The 25,290-nt window shown below is 59.3% G+C and overlaps 1 protein-coding gene across 2 annotated transcripts; it reads left to right on the top strand.

Annotated features, from left to right (window-relative positions):
* The first annotated feature begins 561 nt into the window (after positions 1-561).
* Positions 562-24,976, top strand: TMEM201 (transmembrane protein 201). Of its 2 annotated transcripts, none has more exons than XM_081056885.1 (11): positions 562-797; positions 7,410-7,530; positions 8,153-8,347; positions 9,626-9,802; positions 11,051-11,403; positions 12,055-12,258; positions 17,745-17,977; positions 19,983-20,054; positions 20,694-20,990; positions 21,718-21,855; positions 22,970-24,976. In XM_081056885.1, the coding sequence occupies exons 1-11, from the start codon at positions 685-687 to the stop codon at positions 23,065-23,067; spliced, it is 2,001 nt and encodes a 666-aa protein (XP_080913011.1). In that variant the 5' UTR covers positions 562-684; the 3' UTR covers positions 23,068-24,976. The 2 variants fall into 2 exon arrangements, with proteins under 2 accessions (XP_080913011.1, XP_080913012.1); XM_081056886.1 differs by having other exon boundaries at positions 574-797; positions 8,153-8,209.
* The last annotated feature ends 314 nt before the right edge of the window (positions 24,977-25,290 follow it).

The raw sequence follows: 25,290 nt of genomic DNA, 5'->3' as shown, positions 1-25,290 counted from the left end.
ACTTAGGATATTCTAGAAATTACTGTGCACGTTGCTTATTTTGGACAGTGTATCATCCCTCCAGGCCAATACCCATAGCTCTGGCATTCTAATGTAGTTGCATTACGTTCAGATGTATGGCTATCCTATGATTTATTCAAACTCATCCCTATCGGTAGACATTCATGTTTCTATAAATATAATCACGTTTCCATAAATTATTTTGGGCCATTGGAGTGGCTTCAGTGGACGTGGCTTCAGGAAGCTGTAACTTGCAGCAAACCAGCCCTGCGCGCACAGGCCGTGTGTGGCTAGGCCTTGCAAAGATGGAAGCAGCAGGAGCAAAGACTAGTTAGTTACCAGCCGTCCGAGTGGCCGAGATGCTAAGGTTGGCGGCCTCTGCGGGAGGGGCCGGGCGAGCGCGCGGGAGCGAAGGGGTGCGCGAGGCCGGGCTCCGCGCCACCTTCCACCTCCGGACCTAAGAGGGCGGGCTCGGGCGGCCGCCGCGGCTTCCCCCGGCGCCCCGCCCACCGGGCTCGCCCCGCTCCCCGATTGGCTGCGCGGCGGGAGCGCGCCGAGTCAGGGGGCGGGCCCGCGCCGGCTACAAAGCGACGAAGGTCACGGCGCGAGCAGGCGCGCGCCGCCGCCCCGCGTCCGGCATTCGGCGTCGGGTTCCGCCGCCGCCCGCAGCCTGCGCGCGGAGCCATGGAAGGAGTGAGCGCGCTGCTGGCCCGCTGCCCCACGGCGGGCCTGGCCGGCGGCCTGGGAGTCACCGCCTGCGCCGCGGCGGGCGTGCTGCTCTACCGGATCGCGCGGAGGTGAGTGCGCGCGGCCCACGCGGCCTCCGCCCTTCGCCCCCGCCGCCTGCCGGCCGCCCGCCACCCCGCGGCCCTCCCGCCTGGGCGGGCTCCGGAGCCGCGCGGCGCCCCCGCCCGTGCCTGGCGCGGCCGCGGCGTCGCCGTGGGGGCCAGGCCTGCGTGCCCACGTGCTAAGCCCCGCTCTGCGTGCGCTGCCCCCCCAAGGAGGAAGGTGGGGTTTGGAGTCCTCATCGGGAAGAGCATGGCGAGGGGAGTGAGGACGCCAGGGACGCCGGTGGGCGACGGCAGCCAGCACGTGGGTCACGAAGCCTCCCCCACGCAGGCCTGTGCTGGCCGAGCCACGGGGTCTGCGGGGCCCCTTCCCGCGCGCGCGGGCCCGCCGAGCCCTGCGTGGGCATCGAGCGGGGGTCTCACTGCGCTCGGACTGCTCCCCGCCCGTCCCCCGTCCCCCTGGAGCGCTTCGGGGGGCGCGACGTTAGGCGGCACTTCTGATCTGTGTGCGCTGCCCGGGAGTGGTGCTCATCTCACATTAGCCCGGTTCAGAGTCGCGACCCCTGGTCCCGGGACCTAGAGAAGCTGAGGGACAGAAGAGCCGAGTGAACGTATTAGTTATAAGAGTCTGGCTGTGACCTGCAGCTGCCTGGCCTGGGCGCCTCCGTGTCTAACCCCGCGGCTGTCTTGCCTCCAGGAGTGAGATGTGGCCCGTGGGCTGGGGCTGCTGCTGCGCCGGCTCCGGGCTGCCTCCAGCCGGGCCCAGGCTTCGAGCTCGGGCCCACGCCCACTCGGAGCTCGCCCGCCTCGGGGACCTCCATGGTCAGGGATAAAACGCTTAGTGGAGTCTTGCTTCGGCAGGCACTCGGGCGGCCCAACCTTGTCCCCAACTGAACCACCTTCCCAGGGGACAGGGGGAAAAGGTGGGGTTGTGGAAACATTCTGGGGACACAGTGAGTGGGATTGTAGCTGTTCAGCGAGGAATGTGAAGCTCGGGTTTGGGGCAGAGAGAAGAAGGCGTTTGCCCACAGTCACTGGGCAGCGAGTGGCGGAGCTGCGATTTGAACCTGGGTGGTCTCGCGGTTCTTCCTTAATCACTACCATGTCCCGCTTCTCACTGAAGGGGGAAAGGAGTGGCCGTGACTGAGTCACAGGCTTCCTGGAGGAGGAAGGGGTAGGAGGGACATCAGCTGTGTCTGCAGGACGAGCTAGACTGGCAGGCTGACGAGGGGCTGGCCTCCAGGGGGGCAGCCCGGGACGGAGGGACCCCCCAGCTCAAGGGCTCCCTGGGAACCCACATGTCTGCGTGTCCCAGTTCCTGCCCAATTTCTGGAAGCCAGAGGGGCTTGTAGGACCCTCTGGTTCAAACCATTCATTTTATACCTGAGGCGATTAAGGTGCCGAGGTGCAAGGTGATTGGCTCTGAGGGATATGCAGCTGCAGCCTCGCAGTTGACCCGCGATGAGGGAATGTGCCCCAAGGAGCACAGCCTGGGCACTGTTCCCCAACTTGGCAGCACCTCGTGTGTGTAATGTGGCTGGATTCAGCCTGGGTTTCCTCACGGGGTCTCCTGCTCCCCTGTCTTGTGCTGTGGCTGTTCTCAGGGGTCCTGATTCCCCTCCTGGGCTGCCAGCCACAGCTTTCCCTCTCCCGGAGACAGAAATCTAGGGTCTTGGTGCAGAGTGGGGCGAACTGGTACAAGGGGAGCCAGGAGAGTCCCTGCAAGGCTTTTCACTCCAGCGGCACAACACCGGAGTCGTGTGGCCTTGGCTTTTGTCTGGGGGTCATAAATGGGCCAGTGTCATGCTTCGAAAGCAAGACGAGCCCTGCAGAGACTGAGCCCGTCTCCCTCTAGGAGGGGAATGCTGTGACAGTGAGCACTGGTAACTGGCCTCAGCACTGGTTTTGAATGACCCTCGGGAGGGCATGTGAGGAGAGTTGTGTTGGGAAAGCGACTTGGCCTGGTGGGTGTTCGTAGCTCAGCACAGAGATGGAGGGAAGAGTGGCCGAGGAGCCGCAGGAAATGTCCCCTCCCTGAAGGGCTGCAGTGTTCCCAGAGCCTCAGGCAGGGCCAGCCTGGCTTCCCCACCTGTGGGGTCCTCCTGACCAGATTGTTGTTGATGATTTAGTGCTGGTAACACGGGGAAGGACCCTCTGCTGCCGTCTGATAAAACCTGGAAGGCAGGTGCTACTGTTCTCCCCATGCTACAGCTGAGGAAACTAAGGCTTGGAAGGTCGGGCTTCCTGCCCTAAGCAAGCCTGGTGCTCGGGGTCTTCCTGAGTGCCTTCGCTGTCCTCCACACACATGGCAGCCCACGCTGTCAGCACTGTCACAGGGTGGAAGCCCAGATCACACCTCCCTGGGCTTGCTCGCCCTGGATCCAGGTGCCCATGGTGGCCCCCTGTGCCCGTCCCACCCCCGGACTCTGCTGCTCTGCGTTGTGTCCAGAATCCACCTTCTGCTCCGGTGCCTCCACATCCCTGCTCCGGACCTCAGGGACCTCCCAGGGCACCCATAGGTGTGTGTCAGATTGTCTACTTTGTCATGTTGGGAGATCGAGAGGATGCAGCCTCCAGGTTAAGTAGCGGGGCCTCGTCCTGGCACCCAGAGTGCCTGTTTCCTGCTTACCCCTTCCACGCTCTCCTGGTGCTGCCTCTGGCTGAGGGACGCTGCTCCCTGGACGCACGCTGGGTGGTCCTCCCTTTGCCCAGCAGCCCTGCCTGTTTGCCATCTGCTTCTTTTGCCCTGCTGGCCAGCAAACCCGTTCTTTAGGGTGACAGCAAATGCTCTGCTGGTTGGCCTCTCCTTTGGCATCTATCACCACCTCCCTGTGAGGTCGTCGTTCTTGTTCTCGTGTCCAGGTCGGAAGTGGAGAGTTTGCTCACTTCTGCCTCTGCAAGCCTGGCTCAGTAAACACGGGGTGCACTGAGGTGAACGGGGTGGTCCACCCGCTGCAGGCCAGGTCTGCCCTGGAGAGGTGGGTTTGGGGGCCTTCTTGGTGTGGCAGGACTGCTGCGGACTTAAGTGTGTTCTGCCTGGAGACCCACTGGATCCTGGCTGGCATTTTGGTGTTGCTGTGGCTATAGGAGGCACCTTCTCGGATTCTCCCAGTTGGGTAGGACAACATGTGTTGCCCACCAAAGGCACAGCGGAACCGGTGAGGAGCCATCTAGGGGTCCAGCAAGGACTCCCTCACATGGTGCTGGGCTGGGTGTCTTCCTAGCCCTGCCAGACGCTGACTCCTTGGCCCCTAAGGGAACCACGTCTGACTCCGAGACCGTATTCCAGAGCCCACCGGGCCAGAACACGCGGCCCAGGGTCACAAGCTGTGTCAGGCCCCTCTTGGAAGAGACTGGGCACTTCTCAGGGCCTGGTGGAAACTAGTCGACACACCAGCCTCCCCCAGACTCTCAGCCCCCCCAGACAGGGACTGAGCCCCATCCCGTGGCCCCTCCCGGTAGCACAGCACTGGGCTTACAGCAGGTGCCCAACCTCTGCCAGGGTCCTGGGCCAAGGACCTGGAGTGCAACCCTCAGAGTGGTGGACTCACTCCTAGAAGACACGCACACACACGCACACACACACACCCATCTGTAGGGAATGGCGGGATGTCAGGGCATGAGCTTTGTTGCAACTAAACATCCCTGTTCGGCGCTGATGAGGTGGTCTGTTATTAAGGGCACGTGTTCATCCCTCTCCCTCAGAGTGTGTTTGGGGCTTGTGCAGGGCTGGGTCCAGAGCACGCTGAGCCTGTGGCTCCTCCCAAGGGGCCTCCTCTGGCCCCAGCAGAGCCCAAGAGCTCAGTGAGGGTCGTGGGGGCTGGGTGAGCAGCTGCTGGGGCCCGAGCTGCCTCCTGGGGCGCCCTCTCCTGTCAAACTCTCTGTTGCCTGTGTTATAGGGACATTCTGTCTTGTCACATCAGACCTGTCCACCACTGAGTGGTTTGTCCCAGAGCCTTGCTGGGGCAGAGGTTTTGGCTTGGGAGAGCAGTGGCTTGAGGGGCTTATGAGGGGAGCTGGGAAGGGGGCCATTTCCCTGAGCAAAAGCAGGGTCTTGGCTAAACTGGCTCAGAATAGATTGACCCAGACGCTCCTGTGTCAGGCCAGGTGGAGGTGGGTGCAGGCCCAGGCCATGGAAACTGTACAAGCTGTGAAATTGGCTGTTGAATGCAGCCCCCGGACACGTTTCATTCACCCACATGTCTAATGCATGAGACGCCGACGAGGTGTGTGGGGCTGAGATTCAGCCCCAGTTCCCATCACTTTGCTAGCCTATCTGGCTCACAGGCTGTGGACCCTTGCAGGGCTTGATGACTACCTGACCTGTGGACCCCCATCTGGCCAATGTGGGCGACAGCGGCTCTGGCCACAAGAGAACACCCCCAGCCCCAACCCTGAGCAGGGCTTACCAAGGGCTGAGAGTGACAGGAGCTGGAGCCACAGGCCCCAGGGACCAGGGCTAATCCCCCGTTCCTGCCACTGGCTTCCAGGCCAGGCTGATTTCCCTAGCAACAGAGCTGGGGCTTCAGAGTGGAAATGACTTCCTGGACGGGAGGGGCTGCGCAGCTGACTCTGGATGAAGCCACGGTTCCTGCAGGCCTGCTGTTGGTCCCTGGGGCCAGTGTCTTTGTCCCCTTCCCTGTCTCTCTCTTCATTCATGGGCTGCCAGCTCTTCTGCTTGGCTTCTGTCCAGAGGCTGGGTGTGCGTGGTGGGGTTCTGGGGTGAAAGGGATGAGGGGCCCCGGGGGCAGAGGAGAGAGGTCCCCTGCCTGCATCCTCACCCACTGAGACACGCCCGTGCACGTTTACAAAGAAGCCTGTAAAGCGGGTACAAATTAATAAAGAGAACCCAGGGCAGTGCTTCATGGCCCGGGGATGCCAAGTGCTGGTATCTCAGCAAGCTGTGTCCGCACCTCCAGCCGCGGCGGTGCGGTGCCAGTGCTGGTGAAGCCCAGTGAAGCTGTTGCTGCCGAGCCATGACCACCTGCTGGGCTCAGCGCTTTCCTGATTCTCTTTGATCCTCCCAGTAGCCTCTCTTTGGAGCAGGGATTCTCCTTATCCCCACTGGCCAGATGAGCAAGTGAAAAATGACTTTCCCCAAAGGCCACCCCGTGAATGACCCAGGTACCACACTGCCTGGTGCTGCTCTCCCCAGCCCTGCCTTCTGGCTCCATGCTGTTGACACAACATGACGGTCCCTTGTCCATTGTGAGGATTTTGGCCTGAGCTAGGGCATGCAGTGTGGGGCCGCAGCTGTGGGAAACAAGCCAGGGTGCCTTCTGCGTACCCTGGGCCCTTCCCTGCACGGCCTGCTTCCCACCCCTCTGTCCGTCACCTCTGGCTGGGGGAAAAGTGGGTGGCAGGGCTTATGGAGGGGCATTTTCCTGAGCCGCCGCCTCCACCCTGCCCATGTAACTACCAGGCCAGGCACTATTAAACACTTCCCATACGCTCCCCTGTGAGGGACATGTTCTTGTCCCCAGTTGACAGGTGATAAGACTGCGGCTTGGAGAACTGTCATAAGTTCTGCTTATGGTCAGTGGAGGGGCAAGGCCAGGAGGCAGCTGCAGTGTCTGGAGTGGGAGCCCTTCTTTCAAGGGACAGGATAGTGCCAGAACTGGCCCTTCACACTGCAGAGCACCTGTATGTGTCTTATGTTGGATCCTTGTAACGCTTGGATGCCATGGCTGCCGTGGTCTCACTGTGCAGACGCTGCTGAGGCTGGGAGAGGAAGAGCTCCCTGGGGCTTGCATCTGGAAGTTGGTAGAGCCGGGGCTCTGGCTCCTGCAAGGTGGGGGCTGTACCGCCCTGTGGGCAGCAGGGTCATCTGTGTGGTGTGGCTGCCCACTGCAGCAGGAGCCAGGCACACCTCCAGAGCTGGGGGGGCGACCTCTGGACCAGGGCAGGGGGGCAGGAGCGGCAATGCCAGGCCCCCTGGGCTCACGCAGCTGCCACTATCACCCACGTTGTCTAGATTCCGAGGACTGGAGGGGGCTGCTGGGCAGGTGTCACACCCCGTAGTCAGTGAGGGGGACACAGCGGCCAGAGCACAGATCCCCTAGTGTCTGGGCTGGGATTATCCTGTAGCCCTCACCTGTCACCACACGTGTGGCTGGCCCTCTGTTCCGTCCACCAGGGAGGGCTGGCCCCAGGCTAAGCAGCTGTCTCTAGTCCCTGCCCCTCCACCGCCTGGGCCCTCACTCCTGGGGACTTTTCTTCTGTGAGCACAGAAGTCTCCTTCCATCTGGAAGCTTCCGGGGAGCACCATTTCCACAGCCTCGTGGGGAGGGAGGGTGGTCCCGGAGCCTGGTCGCTGTTGGCCCTTTGGCCTGACCAGCCTGGGCCCCCGGTGCCTCCATGCCTGAACCCCAGGACACCAGGGGCATGTGGCCCTGGGTCCCCTCATGGGCATGCTGGAGCCAAGGCATCTGGTGAGTCTCCAGCCAAGCTGCCCCCCACGCTGGGGTTTGGAGGCTCTGCCTGGGGGGCTGGGAAGCCTGAGCCAGTGTGGCCTCCTTGCTGGTCCTCCTGGTGGATGCTAGACGTCCGGTCGAGGCCCCACCGGCCCCATCCTGCTTGGTCTCCCATTGAGCAGGCTGACTGTCCTCTCCTTGTCCACAGGACGAAACCGACGCACACCGTGGTCAACTGCTGGTTCTGCAACCAGGACACAGTGGTGCCGTACGGGAACCGCAACTGCTGGGACTGCCCCCACTGCGAGCAGTACAACGGCTTCCAGGAGGTGCGGCCGGGCTCAGGGCCCCGTCCCTCCCCACCGCCCTGCGTCCCTCCTCGGAGGACGAGGAAATGGGTTCAGGGAGCTAAGGTGACTTGTGCAGAGTCACACTGCTAAAATGGGCGGATTGGGGCTCAAACCCTGATCTCTCTGGCTCACACCCGCCTTCTGCTTACACTAGACCGGGGTCGACAGGCTTTCTGCCGAGGGCCCGGGAGTGTTTTAGGCTGCGTAGACCGTAGCATCTCTGCGGAGCCACACACACGGTGTATAAACGAGTGAGCGTGGCTGTGGCCCAGGAAAGCTGTATTCACACACACAGTGGGCCAGCCCACAGGGCCGGGTTTGCAGTCTCCTGCACCAGCCCGTGGTTCCAGCCTGAGCTCCTGGCTGGGGCCTGGCTCAGCGTCTTGCCTGTCAGGGTTCCTTGTGAAGTTTCTTGGGAAGAAAAGCTTCTGCTGTTTGTTGCATGTAAAGGAGGAAAGAAAGGGGATGCTTGAGCTCTGCCACCACGTCCTGGAACGTCACCCTTCGGGGCTTCCGTCCTGACGCCAAGCCTCAGCCTTGGGGAAGCGCGTGCCCGCTGGGCCGGGGCTCCCCCGTTGACTTGTGCCCCCTCCTCCCCCAGAATGGCGACTACAACAAGCCGATCCCTGCTCAGTACTTGGAGCACCTGAACCACGTGGTGAGCAGCGCGCCCAGCCCCTGTGCCCCCACACAGCCCCAGCAGTGGGTGAGCAGCCAGGTGCTGCTGTGTCGCAGGTGCAGCCACCACCAGACCACCAAGATCAGGCAGCTGGCCGCCTTTGCGCCTCGCGACGAGGTGAGGCCGGGACGGGAGGGGATGAGGAGGGGGGTGCTCGAGAGCAGCCTGGGGGAGGCACGTGGGGGGCTCTCCAGACAGTGGCTTTTCTGTCCTGAAGGCCCGCAGGGCCCCCTCCTCAGCCTGCCCCCGAGCTGGCCCCACGTTCCGGCTGTTAACCTTCTGTCTCCATTGGAGCACACTGCTCGTTCTCCCTCTGTCTCATGCTCCCTGCTCTCTCGGCTGCAGCCTGGGAACATGAGGGAAATGCCAGTGCCCGCTGTCCAGAGGGGTTTGTCCCTGGATAGGGGAAGTACTTCCAGCTGGGGCCACGGACTCATGCTGTCTGTGTCCCTCTGAGTCAGGCTGGCTGGGCAGTTTGCTCCCGAGTTGGTAGAGGAAGCTCCTAGCTTCTGGGAGAGGAGGGAAGGGGGAGGCTGCTGAGAGGCTGGGTGTTAGAAGTTCACCGCCCCTGGGCCCGCCGTGGAGCCCAGCAGCCTGTGGTCTCACTCATCCTGACCTCAGGAGCTGAGGCCCAGAGACATTGGCTTTCCTAAGGCCCCGCCTGAGGGATGGGGACAGGGGACCGAGGGCTGGGCAGGAAGAGGTGGGAAGCTGCAGAAAGAAAGGAAGGCAGGTGTGACTTGGCAACCAGTGGGCTTTTCTGGCACCTTTGGTCCCAGCAGGAGATCAGACTGAGAGCCCTCCCAGCCACTGCAGAGTAAGATTTTTGGCTGCCCCGGAAACAGGCAGAGAAGTGTTCTTGCTTCCTTGAGGAGAGGAGGGGTGGGACTCGCAACTTCCAGGCTATTTTCGAAGCCCCGAGGACCCTGCAGCTCCCACCAAGGAGCTCTCTAGTGCTTTCTAGACCTTTGGGTTTAAGGGAGGGGTGGCCCTGCCTCTGGGTTGCCCATCTACCCGAGTCCAGGTGGTGTCAGCCCAGAGCCCCCTCCATTGGCTCACCACCTTCCTAGAGCTCGAGGCCACGAGCAGGGCCTGAAGTGGGGACCGCATTTGGAGCTCCTGGCCTCCAAGGGCAGCCCCTGAAGCCACAGAACTTGGGTAGAGTGTCTCCCATCACCTGTGGGCCCTTGGTGCGTCCCAGGCTCGGGGCCAACCCTTCCTCCCTTCCTACAGTAGCTCACGTCACTGTACTCAGTTGTCATGTTGAGCAGCAGAGGAAGCAGGACCAGAGTGGGGACAACTTGCTGTTGTCACCCCACATGTCAGTGATCCCAGGTTCCACCCACTAGAGAGGGGCCACCCAAGGACCTGAGCCTCTGTCCCCTGCCGCCACAGGCCAGGTACGACGAGGAGATCGAGGTGTACCGGCACCACCTGGAGCAGATGTACAAGCTGTGTCGGCCGTGCCAGGCGGCCGTCGAGCACTATATCAAGCACCAGAACCGCCAGCTGCGCGCGCTGCTGCTCAGCCACCAGTTCAAGCGCCGGGAGGCGGAGCAGAGCCACACACAGGTCTGAACCGGGTGCCCACAGGGCACTGGGGGCGTCGCAGCCCGCCGGCTTGTGTGGGAAGCCCCTTCACAAAGGCCGGGCCCCAGGGACTGGAGGGCAGCTCTCCGGAGCTGAGACCCTTCTGCCAGGGAAACAACTTTCCCATGGGTCCACATCCCCCCCTCCCGTCCCCAGGCCCCTTTGTGTCGCCAGCCAGAGCGGGTGTACTGAGAAAAGTGGCTCCGTGTGGGACGCACTTGTGTTCGCGTCCTTGGCGGGGGTTTTGAGTTGCCGACACGGGCATTCGTTCCTCCTAGCACCCTCTGTGGCGGGCACGCTCGTGGGCTCTGTGACGCCCATTTCCAGTGGTGGGAACCCAACAGGGAGGTTAAGTAACTCACAGAGGGCCAGTCGCCTGTGCGGAGGCCACAGGATTTGAACCCAGGACCATCTGGCTAAAACTTATCCATTTGTATCACAGTATTTAGTTAATGGAATGTTCTGATTTTAAAAATCTGATACAGTACAAATGGATTTAAAAGTAAAAAAAAAAAATGCCCCCCAAAGAAATTCCTTTTCCCACCCCCTCAGGTTACCAAATGTGCCATGTCCAGTGGCGTGGGGTCCGGCCAGGCATCTGACCACACGCTCGTGTTCGCACAGCAGGGCGCTCGGGCCTTTGGTTCTCTTCCTCACAGTTGTGCTCCTAGACTGAACCACTCATTGCTGTATTTCTTTCACTTTGGCCCGAGTTTGACAGAGGGTGCCAAAAAATGTGTATGCGTCTCTTGTAGTCATCTTTCGTCATCGGTGTGTATTATTACAATTTTAATAGTTGTTTCCTTTCTTAAAATGTATATACATTTTTTGGCACCATCTGTATATATTTATTATAATTCCAGTTAAAATCACAGGAGGAATTTTTGGTGCAAATTTGACAAAAGGATTGCAAAAGTTATTTGAAAGAATAAGGTCACCATAGTATCAAAAAGATTTCTTTAAAGAATATGGTAGCCGCCTCGTCACACAATGACTTTCATATTGGGTGAAGGCCCAGAAACGGATGGGTCGATGGAACTCCCCGGTAAGCTGGAGACAGCCGAGAACAGCTGAGGCTTTAGGGCTCAGGAAAGATGGCATCTCTGACCATCAAGAGCCAGCTGGGTTCTTCCGCGAGTGCTGTGGGCCCTCGCCAGACCCCCACACGCAGGGTGGGAATGGCTGTCGGTGGCTCTGGCCGTGCCGCTAACCAGTCTCTCCCTCCCTCAGAGCATCTGCTCGTCCGCGGTGAAGGCCCCGGTCCAGGTCATTGTGCTTCGTGCCCTCACCTTCCTGCTGTGTGCCTTCCTGCTGGCCACCGCGCTGTATGGCACGAGTGACCCCTTCGCCCCAGGGGTCACCCTGCCCCCAGCTTTGCCACCTGGTGGTAATGGCTCCACCACTCCTGACAACGGCACTGCCCCTGGGGCTGAGGGCTGGCGGCAGCTGCTGGGCCTGCTGCCAGAGCACACGACAGAGAAACTGCGCGCGGCCTGGGCCTTCGGGCAGAGCCACCAGACGGGCGTCGTAGCTCTGGGCCTGCTCACCTGCCTGCTGGCCATGCTGCTGGCCGGCCGCATCAGGTGCGTGTGGGGCCAGGCGGGGCGGGGATCTGCCCCTGGATTGCTGTGACTCCTGCCTTGGGGCAGGGCTCAGTGGGAAGAAAGTGCTGGCGCTGGAGCCAAGAGGGCCTGCTGTGCGTGCAGCCCCGGGCCAAGCCCCACTGTGGGCACAAGATGCATCCTCTTCCTCAGCAGCTGGGAGGCCAGTGGGCGAGACGAAGGAAATGACTTGCCTTAGAGGGGGCAGGCCCACAACCTACTGCTGCGTGCTGGGGCCACCAGGGCCAAATCTCCTCGCTGCTTCACCTCAGACTCTGTCTGCAAAGTCGGGTGATAACCTCTCACGTCGCAGGCTGTGGGAGAGTCAAGCGGGGTGCCCTTGGGCCCTTGCTTTTCTTCCTGGTGTAGACCCTACCTGTACCAAATGCTGTCCACCTCATCTCAGTGACTGGGGAAGCTTCCTTAGCCCCATTTTACAGGCTAGAACACTGAGGCGCAGTCATACAGTGTTCGGTGTTGGAGGCGGGATTGAGAGGCCCGCACGCTCCTTTTGGCCCTGGGTTCTGTCCTCTGAGCAGAGCCCAGGTGGATGAAGGAGGCAGGAAGTGGCAGGGCGTGAGGGGCCTTATCCTGCTGAGACGGGCCCTCACTCCACCCCCAATTTTCCCGTAGGCTGCGGAGGATTGACGCCTTCTCCACCTGCTTATGGGCCCTGCTGCTAGGGCTGCACCTGGCCGAGCAGTACCTGCAGGCTGCCTCGCCCAGCTGGCTGGACACGCTCAAATTCAGCACCATGTCCCTGTGCTGCCTGGTGGGCTTCACGGCAGCCGTGGCCACGAGGAAGACGACGGGCCCACGGAGGTTCCGGCCCCGAAGGTCAGAGAAGCAGCAGTGATTGCGGGGGGAGGACAGATGGACGGCCAAACCCAGAGCTTTGCCCCCAGCCCGGAGCAGGGCTCCTCTGTCTCGCATCTTTCTTAACCTGCCTTACTTTCTCACCCCTACCCAGCCCCCGTCCTGGCCCAGCCCCTCCACTTCCCTGGGGAGTCGGGCCCGCCCTCTCTTTTCCTTTCCAGCACCAATAAGCCACCCTCTAACCTGAGGCACTGCCTGAGTGCCCTCTAGCTGCTCACCACTGCCACCACCTCTCTGGCCAAAGACTCCCTTGCTGCCCCAAGGCCACAACACAGGTGATACACTCGCACCTGCCTGTGACCTGTGGCTTTCTCCAAGCATCCCCATCCTGCCCACGGCCCTTTCCTGTCTGGCACCATGGGATGAGGGTTGTGGGCCTGCTCTCCGCTTCTTTCACCCTGCACCATCTCTGCGCCCCTGACACAGGAGCTGGTGACAGTGGCTGCAGGCTGGGCCCTTGTTGCATGGCCTGACCACTCGGCTAGCTTGATATGGGTGGATGCTGCTGAGCGGAAGCCAGAGGAGAGCCCCCCCCCCGCCACATCACTTCTCTGGTCTGTCCCTTTGGTCCTGCCCATGGCCTGGCCAGCCCTGCTGGAAGCCAGTGGAACCAGAAGGAGGCTGGGCTGCCCTTCTGGGGCCACTGCTCAGTTCCCACTCCGAGACCTTCCTAAAATTGCATTATCCCTCAGCCTCCTTCCCTGGGAATGGAGGGTGCAGTTCTGGGGCCCCGACTGACCTTGACCATGAGTTCGTGGGGTGAGACCCTTCTCAGGGTGGATAGTAGAAAATCCTGCTTCTCCTGTGGTCAGTACGTTTCTCCTCAACAAATAGGCTGTAGTGGTGGGAGTCTTTCCTTTATTCATCTAATTTTTTGATACTACTGTGGGTCAGACAGACAGAACTAGGGCACGCACTCTCCTGGAAGTGCACTCTCCTGCCCACTTTCCTGGAAGCCCCTGGCTCTGCCCTAGAAAGACGGGACCCCCACCCTCACAGCTGGGCCCTCCACTTGCCCCTCTAGGGACTGGGGTTCAGGCTTCCTGGGCCATAACTGCCCTAACTGGCTAGCAGTGTAGGGCCTAAAAAATGGCTTTCATTGGCCCTGCAATCCCCCAATGCCTGGGATGTCCCCAATTTCCTCCACTCCTCCCGACCCCCCTATGATGCCTGAGTAAAGATCTGATTGGCATGCGGTAAGTGGCCAAAGGGACATGTAGGCCCATTATGATACCAGGTCACTTTTCACCTTATCACTCTCCAGCCTGTCAGTGCCACTCTTCTTCTTGCCCCTAAAGCCCTTCACGGGTGGTGCTGAGATTCCTGCTTTCCACTCTTCTGTGGGGAGGGCCAGTTCCCCTCGAGGGGCTGCCTCCTCCCAGAGTCACCACTCCAGGGTAAGGGGCGGGTGTGTGGCACGGACCTGGTCCTAGCTGTGTGGTCCTGCAGGTCTCTGCTATTCCCAGCCTCAGTTTACCATCCATGAAGTGAGAGAGAAACACCTTTCCAGGACCTTTAAGTACTGACCTCAGTGTGGACATGCTCTAGAAACTGAGGTGGCGTCCACATACAGAGGAACTTCTTGGCCGAGGGGCTCCCTCCCAGGGTCACAGCATGAGGGAGGACCCGTGTTGTCCCCTACCTGGCGTTTTGCATTCTGATGACCCCAGAGCGGCTATATACTGCCACCAGGGCCCGTGTCCTGCTCTTATCACTGAGAATAAGCCTCCCTCAGGTGTGGACCAGTGTGCTAGTTCTCCATGCTGTACATCGGAGCCCAGGGAAGGCAAAAACATGACACATGCATGACGGCCACACTCAGCAGGGGCCACTGACTAACTGGGCCTGAGATGCGGGTGGGAGAGTGCACTGGCCAGGCCCCAAGGAAACCCCCGGAGAGCAGGAGAGTAGTTCCCGAGCGCCACCATCACTAATCCTCGTGTTCACGGGGTCCCCATTGCCGGAGTGAGCCCAGGCCCCGCTCAGCGTCCATGTGTGAAGAGCCCAGGTGGTCAGGAGCTGCCCCGATGAGCTGTGTGGCCTCAGACACGGCCCTGCCTGGCAGGACTCAGCTTGTTCTATGTGAGGGTGAGGTGGAAATCCACTGACAAGGTGGGCAGAGTGGGGATGGCAGCCAGGACCTAGTCCCGCTGGCCTGTCTGTCCAGCCCTTCACCCTAGTCAGCCTGCCCGAGGGGGGAGGAGGCGGCACCCCCAGGTGGGGAGCTGTTGATGTGTCGCTGTACATGCCCCTTTATCTGGAGTCTCCTGTTCTCAAGGAGACCGAGGGCGTGATGCTAATTACTGCTTTTCTTGGCGTTGAGTAGAAGCAGGATGTCTGTGTGTATGTGTGTGTTTTAAGTTAAATTATTTATAATAACCAGAAGCAGCTGTCTTGCTGGCCAGGCGCCCCTGCTGAGCAGACGTCTTGCCTGCCCTCTAGTGGGGATGGGAAGACACCCTCATGAGATGAAACTCAGAGGAAGGCTTCCTGGCCTTTTTAGAGTTTTGTGCAACTTTCTAAAACTACCGGTTTGTCCCTTAAAGTTCTGTTGCTTCGGGCATATTCCAGCACCTTCTGATGTTACTGGCAATAGCCAAGGAAGTGTAGGTGCCACTGGGATCGTGGCTTATTAACTGGGAATGTGTCACCCCGCCAAGTACCTCTCTCCCCTCCACCAGGGACATCTCCTCAGACCATCCAGGGTCAGGGTGACTGTCTCTGAGACGTGAGGGAGGTCACGTGGCTGTCTTCTCCCTCCGGGCTGGGGTCCCCAACTCATGCTGAGCTGGCTCCTCCAGTAACACTTGCCCAGGAGCAAACCACCTCGACGCACCTGCCCCGGGAGGAGCCTGTGTCCCTTCTGTCTGTGATTGTTGCCGAGTGTCGCGCCATCTCTCTGGTCGTGTAGTAGAACTGTGGATGACTGTCTAGTGACCCTGTATTCACTGTAACTGCAACTCCTGGCCATAGACTTTGTGTGTTTGATGCTGTATTTTAAATAAATGCCTCCGGGGCCCTACTTTTACCGGTGGGCGTCAGGTACCACGTCTTTTTTGTTGTTTTTTTCACGTTCCTTCAGAGGCTTCTGTGCCAGGGGCGGGGACTCTGGGGTACAGGCGTGCCCGCAGGAGTCGGGTTTGGGAGCTGGCGACATGGGCATTGAACAGCTCAGGGCCCAGCTGTCCTCGCATGCCCTGTCGGTGGTATTTTTCCCCATCCCAATAAACTGCTGCTTAAAACATCCTTACTCCTTCCGCTCCCAGCCTGGATTGGGGTTGGGCTGAAAAAGACCGACTGTCCCTCTCAGTGTGTCAGATGGGACGTTGTACAACTACCCGACTCCACCTCCGACCGTTTTATCTGGTGGACTTGAACTCTGGGCTGAGAGCCTATTCAAGATGGGGTTCGAGGGTGCAGGGCAGTCTGGGGGTCTCTCCAAAGAAGCGTCGGTACATTTGAAGCTCTCCAGAGCCAGCGGAGATTGGGTTCCCTTAACAGGAGGCTCCTGGGGGACCATGTTCTGCAGTCATGATGAGAGCGCACGCTTGGCACTTTACAAGGACCGTCTAGTTGAGTGATGTCACTGGGTATCACAGCAAGAGGGGTCAGACTGAAGAATGGTCTCGCCCTCGGTGCCAACATTTTTAGTGGCATCCATCTGATTGGGAACCACGCTGTGACAGGTGGATGGGAGACGCGGATTTTCAGCACTGGGGCAGCCACGGGTGTGAGTAGGACCTGGGGAAAGTGGGGAAGAGCTGGCGAGACCCAGCTTGCCTAGGCCACTGACCACCTCTGAAAACCCGCAGCCCAGCTCACACCCTCTCTCTTGCTACTTACCAGGGGTGGCCCTCTGGAGGGCTGCCCGGTGGGGGTGGGCACAGGAAGCCTCGCAGAGTCCTGCTGCCATCTACTGGAAGGGCCTAGTGTCCTGCCCTTGTCAGGCCGCTCCTCCACAGGACAGACCGGTCCTCTAGGAGGTGCTGACCCCAGCAGGGGTCGTCTCATGCGTGATTGGAGCAAGCTGGCAAAAGGTCCCCATGTGCCTTAACTGCCCCTGCAGTTCCTAGTTTCCCCCCACACCATCCTGCCGAATGGTATAATAATTCTAAAATGACAACACAAAGTAATATCTTCTGTTTAGAGGTGGAACCTTCCCCGGTTGTCTTGGGGGCAAGGAGGTGGGTGTCAAACGGGCTTCAGGACGGGCCATCAGCTGGAGAACAGGCGTGTCTAGCCTGGGACCAGATGAGTTGGCCAGACCCTCCTGCAGATTAGCTTGATGAGCTCCTGTCTTGATTTCCCCGTGTTCTCTAAACACTGGGCCCACCTTTTGGTTCTGAAATCCGGGTGGCCTCCTCGCCCTTCAGAAGGCATTAAAAAGGTCTCATGATCGTCTCATGATCTCCCGGAGTGCAACAGTGACCCCACACTTTCCTCATTAAGCTTGTTTAAAGGGAGGAGTAGGGGTGACAAATAGCAAGGAACTCAGCTAGTGATACCCGAGCGTTGGGTCGTGATGGGTACAGGTTGGGTCCCTTAGCTGGCCTCTGCTGCAGGGCCTGAGCCAGCCTGCCCGTCCGTCGGCACATTGTCCATGGGCTCTTTTGTCCCTTGGGACCGAGGTAAGGCTGGACCTCCCGCAGCTCCGTCCACACAGTGGGCGGACTAATGTATTAACTGTCTCTGTCCCTCCCTTTCTGTAATCAGTTGCCTTAATCAGAAGCATGGTTGACATTCTGGCTTGGGCCACAAGGTCCTGTTGTGTGATTTGTACCATTCTCGGGTTAAAGAGACACTGTCACCTTCCGTCTTTCAAGCAGCCTCGCAATCGCTTCTAGGTCTTTTCTAAGTTCACATTTTTCTTGTGTCCCGCTTGCCTCTTCCTGGGAGTCCCACGCCTGGCCACCTCTGCCCTTGCTCCACAAGTGGCTTTAGGTTAATGTCCAGTGTCCAAGGCCAGAGAGCAGCACCTTGGAATCAGGCTCTGGGGAGCAGGGGGCTCCCTGAGCTTGGCCGCTATCAGGAGGCTCTGGGCACGAGCAGGAAGGGTAAGGAGGAGCCCAAGGCCACTGGCCTTTACTGAGAGCCTGGCATGGGACTGGGCGTTTTTGCTTCAAGGCAAAGGGTTGGTGTGAGGTTGGCAAGGGCGACAGTGTCACTTTAATATTGAGACCCGTAGTGGAACTAGTTTGCTGTGAGGCTGAGGGGGGTTGGAGGGGGCATGTGGGGGAGGGTCACGCTGGCACCTCCCAGCCACCCGATCCTAACGGTGTGAATGTGGTCGGACTGCTTTTCCGCTTCAACTAACGCACGCCTCCTCTGGGACCCCAACTCAGGCCCCACCTTGCACTGGGGGAGAGGGGACGGACAGCTGGGCGAAGGCTGCCTCCAGAGCCCCTTGGGCTGACCCTCCTTCTCCCCTGCCCGGTGGGCTCTTGCAGGTACTTCCCAGGAGACTCTGCTGGCCTTTTTCCCACTTGCCCCAGCCTGGCCATGTCCTGCCCGAGTGTCACAGGCTCTTCACCATCTCTGTTCATCCCCACCCCACCCGGCTTCCTGCCACTCGCCAACCAGCAGCTGTTCCGGTCTCCCCGACGGGCCTCGCCCTCCTCGCTGCCAGGCCGCCTCAGCCGGGCCCTCTCGCTGGGAACCATACCGTCTCTGACCCGGGCAGGTAAGAGGCGCTTGGGCGTCAGCGGGCTGTGGGGCTGTGGGCAACTGGGCGCACGGACTGCATCTCAGTACAGGGTGGGAGGCGATGCAGGAGGGTGGTTGGAACTCCTGCTGTAGAAACAGGCAGGACTGAGTTCAAATCCTGGAGTGTCTGCTCAGTAGCTGCCCTTAGCCAAGGGACCTGACCACTCTGAAGTTCAGTTTCCCTCAAAACCAGTGAGGCCGGTCATAGAACCCGCCTTGTAAGCGATTGTGAGGGTTAAATGAGATGATTTAGTGAGAGTGTTCAGACACTGCCGCTGAGCTCTCAAATGGCTCAGTTGGTTGGAGCACATCCTGTCAACCACAAGGTTGCCGGTTCGACTCCCGCAAGGGATGGTGGGCTCTGCCCCCTGCAACTAAGATTGAACACGGCACCTTGAGCTGAGCTGCCTCCCGGATGGCTCAGTTGGTTGGAGCGCATCCTCTCAACCACAAGGTTGCTGGTTCGACTCCCGCAAGGGACGGTGGGCTCCGCCCCCTGCAACTAGCAACGGCAACTGGACCTGGAGCTGAGCTGCGCCCTCCATAACTAAGACTGAAAGGACAACTTGAAGCTGAACCGCATCCTCTACAACTAAGATTGAAAGGACAACAAGTTGACTTAGAAAAAATTCTGGAAGTACACACTGTTCCCCAATAAAGTCCTGTTCCCCTTCCCCAATTAAAAAAAAAAAATTTCTAAAAAAAAAAAGTGCTCAGACAGGCAGCGGCGTCCATGGGGCGCCCAGTAAATGTCCACGCGCTCTGGGTTTTCTTTTCCACCATTCTTGCCCTCAGTATTGCTGCCACTGTTCTTAGACTGCCGGCCTTTCTGTGTGGTCCAGAGGGCAAGGATTCATTCAGTCACATCTACTGAGCACTTGCTGCACGTGACCCTGGAATGACCATCCCCTTATCAGTCTCAAGACTTTGTCTCATCCCTCACCTTTTTCTGCAGGATCTCCCTGGAAAGTCCACTGGAAAGTCAACCCTGTTTTTCCTACTCATCACTAGGGAGCCGCTGCCTGGGCTGGCTTTGCCTCACCGTCAGGGGTGGCCGGGGGCTATACCACGGACCTGGTCCTCTGAGCATGTGGGTGCAGCTTGGTTACACCGGGCTAATGTAGTCACTGTCTCCTTTAAGCCTCACGACAGCTCTGCCAGGTGGCGGCTCCAGCCCAGTCAGACACCCTCTGAGCCTCAGTGTCCTTCTGTGACTTGCCCGGGGTCCCACTGCTGGGAGGTGCTGTGTGAGCCCAGTTCAGCTTTTCCTAGCCCTGTTGTGTGCAGCTGGGTGTCCTAGATATAGGGTAGGTCCCACGGCAGGAGGGACGGCTCACGAGAGGACCCAGCTTCGAGCTGAGCAGTGGGTAAGGTTCAAGGCCTTCAGGGGCATTGAAGGTGTGATTGCCCCTAGCATAGGGACCAAGGCTGGATATTTTCTGTGTAGCCAAATGTGGCCGAGCTGCTAGGAGAGAGGAGGGGCTGCTGCCTGCCCTCCTGCCAGGAAACTGTTAATTATTGGAGCCTGTGGCAGCTGAGTCACAGCTAAGACCTGACCCAGTTCAGGCCCTGGTGTGACAGGCCTCTGGCCGCAGCTGAAGCCAGGGGGCCACGGAATGCCCTGGACACAGGAAGAGCCCAGCCGCTGGGCTCTTCCCCAAAAGCCTATTCTCTGGAGCTGCCACCAGGACCCAGGGCTCCAGGCCTTCAGGATGAGGGTTTGGGCCCAAGGTGGGGTGGACCCCGCTGGAGCCTTTTGGTGACCATCTTGTGGGGAAAGGTTTGCAGACTGCCGGGGGTGGGCACCCTGCTTCTTGGTTCTGTAAAGAATGACATGACTCAGGTTAATCGTCCCTCAGGGTGAAAGGCAGGGATGCAAATGACAAAGGTTGGATTTCAGCAGAGCAGACCATTGGGGATTGAGAGGATGCGCGGCTGTCATCTCCACAGGCCGACCTGTGTCACCTTTCTTTCCTCTTCAGACTCAGGCTATCTGTTCAGTGGGAGCCGCCCACCATCTCAGGTGTCTCGATCTAGGGAGGTTCCTGTTTCAGGTAAGGAGAATGGTGAGCCAAGAGGAATGACGGGCAGCAGCGTGTGAGCGGGGGTTCCCAAAGCGCTGTGTAGGGTAGACTGGCAGAGACATTAAACATGAGCTTTGGAGTCAGACAGGGACCTGTGTTCAAATCACAGCCCTGTGCCTCCCAACTCTGCAGCCCTCGGCAAGTAACTAACACCTTTGTGCCTCAGTTTCCTTTTCTGTGAAATGGGTATGATATAATGCTGTCATCCTTACCAGTGACCACTGGTGCAAATGGCACACTCGGGATCCCACCATCAGCAGAGGGCTTGGATAAGCTGACCTTAAGTCTCAAGAGTTGATTTTTATCCGGGCCTTGCTCTCAGCCGAGGGAGGTACCTGGAATTTTGGATAGAAATCAGGAGACAGAAAAAAGAAAAAGAAAAATCAGGAGGCGGAGGGCAGGTGGCTGAGGCTCCATGATCCTCTCCACTCCCTCAGGTGCCTGGCGGGGTGCTGGTCCCTCCTCGCTCTGTCCCCCCAGTCTCTGCACAGCCCTGCCTTTCTTCCTGGGTTAATAGAGGAACAAAATAGGCCTGTCAGCCTTATTGCTTATGAATAGCAAATGTTCATGCATTATTACCGGCATTGCTTTTGTCATCCTTCCCTCCAGATTACTTCTCTCTGCTGTCGAGGAGCTGCCCCTCCCCACTCCCTTCCCCGGCGCCCTCCGTGGCTGGCTCCGTGGCCTCCAGCTCGGGCTCTCTGCACCACCGCAGGCCCCTCATCAGCCCTGCCCGGCTCAACCTGAAGGGGCGGAAGCTTCTGCTGTTCCCGTCGCCCCCCAGGGAGTCCCCCAGCACCCCCAGCAGCTCGGACGAACACTTGCCCCACAACAGCAGCCTCTTCACCATCGAGCCCCCCCAGGTCCCGCAGAGGCAGCCGGCGCAGGACACAAAGCACACTGTGGGTACGCCCCTCTGACCCCCCGCCTTGGGGGCAGGAGAGCCCAGCGGGGTGGGAGCGCCTCTGATCAGTGTGCAACAGTGGGGACAGGCAAGAGGCTGCACCAGGCCACCCTGGGTCTCCCCTAGAGTGTGCGGCCACTCTCCCGAGCGCCAGTCGCCCCTGGCCTGGCTTCTGGTGACCTCGAAGCCTCCAGGGCATTCTCCTCGGTCAGCTGATTTTACTTTCCTGTTTTGCAATTGACCTGGAGGAGCCTGTGTTCCTTGGGATGAATCAAAAACCCAGCATGCCCTGCCAGGCTTGTCTGGTAACAGACATGTTTGTTCTGCTCACATAATGCTGCTCTGCAGCGCGTTTTCCCATTTTGTAAATTTGGCCTCAGCCTTTGAAACCTATAACATTCACATGATTGTGTGGGTTTCCTGTGTCTCTTAACTCTGTCAGACGATCTGGCCACACTGGGCCTAAATACTGGCCAGACAGGTAGAAGGGCAGGTTGAGGTCCTACGTGCCCGCCCCAGGGACCTGCCCCTTCCAGAACTTTCGCTGTGACTGTCATCTGCCAGCACCTTTGGCTTTTGTGTTTGTTGTCCAGGGTGGGGCGAGCAGGTTGGGACAGGCAGGGATGGCTGGCCATGTCCACGGACCATCCTGGGATTGAGCTGGAGCCGCCCCACGTCTGTCCCTTGGGGTGAACTGTGAGCACCCACTGACACCCCTTCTCTCTGCAGAAATGAGGTCAGTGCCGGACAGAGGCAGCGCCTGCAGCCGCCGCTCCATCAAGAAAGAGGACGACTCGTCCCAGTCGTCCACCTGTGGGGTGGACACCACGACCAGAGGGTGCTCAGATGAGCCCGCCGCCTGGAGAGGTCTGCACGCTGACGTGCAGGAGGGCAGGGCAGCGTGGGGGCCTCGGGTGTACAGCCCCCGTCACCTGGTCTGTCTGGGCCCCTGACAGAAAGACCCCTCCGGGGGCCCTCCGTGAGGGAGGGTGGTTACTAGCCCAGCCAGTGCCTTCTGGCTCCAGCCTGTGACTCGGCAGCCAGCATTTCCCGTCTCTAATCGGGGCCTGGAGCTGCGCTATTACAGTACCCTGTGGTCGCAGGTGGCCATCTGCATTTTAACAATTAAAATTTAGTACCAATAAAAATTCACTTCCTCAGCTGCACCAGCCACATTTCAGGTGATCCGTTGCCACATGTGGCCTGTGGCTGCTTTGTTAGATATCACAGATACAGGACACTTCCACCTGTGCAGAAAGTTCCGCGGAAGGGTGCTGGGCGGCCAGGGCCGGGGCTGCAGGCCTGCACACAGCGCTGAGTTGCCTGGGTTCAATCCTGGCTCCACTTGGGGGCTGCGGGGCGGGTGTGAGATCAAACCCTGGTATGTGTAAAGCACCGGGCACCGAGTGAGCTCTCAGCTGTCAGCAGGTGGCTCCCCCCTGGGGAGCGTGGGCACATGAATGGCACACGGAGTTTTCCTGGAAAGATCGTTTTGAGCTGATTGGCAATGGGTGCTGCCCCCAAATCAGATAGGGTCTGGGAGTTTGACCCAGCAATGTTAAGGCCATGGCCAGAGTACAGACTTGGGGTGGGGACCTCAGTCGGCCACTTACCTCTGATACCTGGGCAGGTTTCTTATCCCTTTAAAGCCCCATTTCCTGTCTAAAGCCATGTCGCACCCCCAACCCCATCACCAAGGTACAAGCCCATGACACTTTAGCCCAGTGCCTGCCTGATAGCATGGGCTCGAGAAAGGCTCCTTCAGGAAGGCAGGACTTAACCAGACGACCCGAGGTTGGAGGGTCTTTTTAGGTGAGGAGGCCAGGAAAGACCTTAGGGCCAGGTCCTCAGCCCAGAAAGCCCCCTGGGGTCCCATAGCTGTGTCTGCTGGGCCAGGGGGCGTTGAGCTGCAGAGACCCCACCCACAGGTTCATATTCAGACCTTTGCGCCTTTGACTGGGTCTCTCGGTCTCTCTTGAAGGTCGTTTTGGCCCCTCTCTGGTCCGGGGCCTCCTGGCTGTGAGCTTGACTGCCAACGCCCTCTTCACGTCGGCCTACTTGTACCAGAATCTGCGCTGACCGGCGGTCCTCAGCCTCCTGCGCCCAGAGTTCCATAGGGTGCGCCCAGGTGCATGCTTCTGCCACCACTGCCGGTCTCAGAGCCCTCGCCGAGGGGCTGCCACCTCCACCCTCTTCTCCAGGGTCCGTGACCCACCAGGTTGAGTCCTGTCGTCAGGACACCTCCTCACCCGGCGGACTGCAGGGCCGAGCGTGGTCTCTGACCGCACTCCTCACGGCCCTTCTCCTCGGCTGACATCACTTGTGTTTGGTGCTGTCCCGAACCCCGGGATCTCCAAGGGACTGCACAGCCCTGGGGCCCCCTCCCCACGGTCCAGCCCTGCCTGGCAGGAAACCCCTACTACTGTAACTGCAGCAGGAGCCGCCTGCCTGCTGACCCCAAGCCGGGGGCTGTGATCACATCTTCGTACTGTACTCCCCTGTCCCACCGGGCCGCCTCAGGGTCCCGGGGGAGGCAGGAGGCATGGTCCCTGTGTCACCCGTTCTCGACCCCCCCCCCCAGGGAAAGGAATCCTCCCCTGGGCACACCACCTTGAGAATGGGCATCCTTGTCCCGTCTTGCCCCTTCCTGTTGGCTCCAGGCTAGGCCTGCCCTCTGGGTGCCTGGAGTTCTCAGTCCAGACCTCAGCATTCCTGGGTTTCAGGGGCCCAGCTGGGCCTTCAGGACTAGCATAAGCACCTCCTCCCACCCACGCTCCCTTCTGCCCAAGTGCACCCCTCTTTCATTACCTCTGGTGACCTATTTAGGCAGCAACCTCGTTAACCCTGCAAACACGACCTAGGGTTTCTGGGCCTGCTTCTCCGGGCCCCGTGCTGCCCGCAAGTCACAGGAGACTGGACCCCCGCTCCTCTCAGCACTGAGACCCCACTCACCTCCCTTTCATTCTGCTGTCGCCGTGGGCTGAGTGTGACCTCTTGTCTTCGGGTCACCTTGACTGGCTTTCTTTCCTGTGCCACTGCCCTTCTGACCGCTATTCAACCGCTACTGCAGGTTTGCCCTCCCCACCCCTGCCCTGGTGCTGCCCCGAGAGGAGGAAGGGGGAGCCTGTCTTGCACAGGGGTCCCCACAGTGCTGTGAGGGATGAGATTGCGTGTGCCTGTAGATGTCAGAACCCCCCAGCCCCCACTGCCCTGGGCCTTGGACACAGGTACGGGGCAGTGTGTATATGAGTGTGTGTGTGTGCATGTGTGTCTGTGCCACTTGGGGAGGAATTGGCTGCCTCGGTGAATTCTGAGACATGCTGGGGGGGGGAAGGTCATGAGGGCAGGAGGAAGGGTCTTCACTATCATTCAGGGATAAAGTTTAATTTTATTTTTCTACACATTTTCGCCAGGTAAGGCATTTTGCTGATAAGCAGGATGCCCCCAATTCTCCCTGCCAGGGAGGTTTAGTTTTTTTAAGCTGTGGGTGCTTTTTTAGTAATTTTTTTTACCATGTGGGGAAGGAGATTGCTCTGACTTCCCCCTCTCTCCTTTTCCCCCCACTCCTGTTCTGAGAGCTACTGTTTCCTATCCTGTCGCACCCCCCTCCCCCGAACATGGGGAATTAGGGGCCAGGGACTGTACCAGGACCCTGAGTCCAACTGCCAGACGTGGTTCCAACTCGGAGGTGGTGTCCCTTGGCCCCATTTGTATAGTGGGCATGTCTGTCGATTTTTAATTTTAGTTTTTGCCTAACAAAGCCAAACTCCATTCCCAAATACAGTTCTCTGTGAGGAAGCCCCGACAGCCCACTCCTCTTCCCCCCTCAAGGCTCCGGCCAGCCTGGCCCCTCTTGCCCGGGACCAGCGGGAGAGGCCGGGTGGGGAGGGATTTGCCTATGTTTTCTTTCAAACAAAAAACACAACCTTATTTTTCTTTACAAAAGCAAAAAAAAAAAAATGGAAACCAAAAAATATACCGACCTTTTAACTATACCTCAGTCTGTCGTGTCTTCATTCTGTCTGCTTGGCAGCTCAGCCCGCTGGGAGGGATGGTTCTCTCCTGGGCTCCAGGGAGGAGCTTGAGGGAGGGTGAAGAAGTGGTGGGGTACCCGGCACCTCCCTAATTCTAGCAGACAGGCTTGATTTTCATACGCTGGTCTCTGTGTGAGTTTTATGTCAGAAAAAGGTCTATTTGTTTAAAAAGAGAAGGGTTCAAAGACCACTGCAAGACCACCCACGTCACCAACTAGCCAGGTGACTCCTGGCCCCTCCCTGCAACAAGGGAGGAAGGACCCAGGTG

The sequence above is a fragment of the Rhinolophus hipposideros genome (genome assembly GCF_964194185.1).
Source record: "Rhinolophus hipposideros genome assembly, chromosome: 8".
Classification (NCBI taxonomy): domain Eukaryota; kingdom Metazoa; phylum Chordata; class Mammalia; order Chiroptera; family Rhinolophidae; genus Rhinolophus; species Rhinolophus hipposideros.
Note: the sequence above shows the minus strand (reverse complement) of the source record. Positions and strands in the feature narration are given on the sequence as shown.

Bases quoted from the DNA above. Each gene is read 5' to 3' on its own strand.
- TMEM201 (XM_081056885.1), top strand. From the start codon at position 685: ATGGAAGGAGTGAGCGCGCTGCTGGCCCGCTGCCCCACGGCGGGCCTG. The intron at 798-7,409 runs GTGAGTGCGCGC...CCTTGTCCACAG, and splicing joins CTCTACCGGATCGCGCGGAG to GACGAAACCGACGCACACCG. The intron at 20,991-21,717 runs GTACGCCCCTCT...TTCTCTCTGCAG, and splicing joins GGACACAAAGCACACTGTGG to AAATGAGGTCAGTGCCGGAC.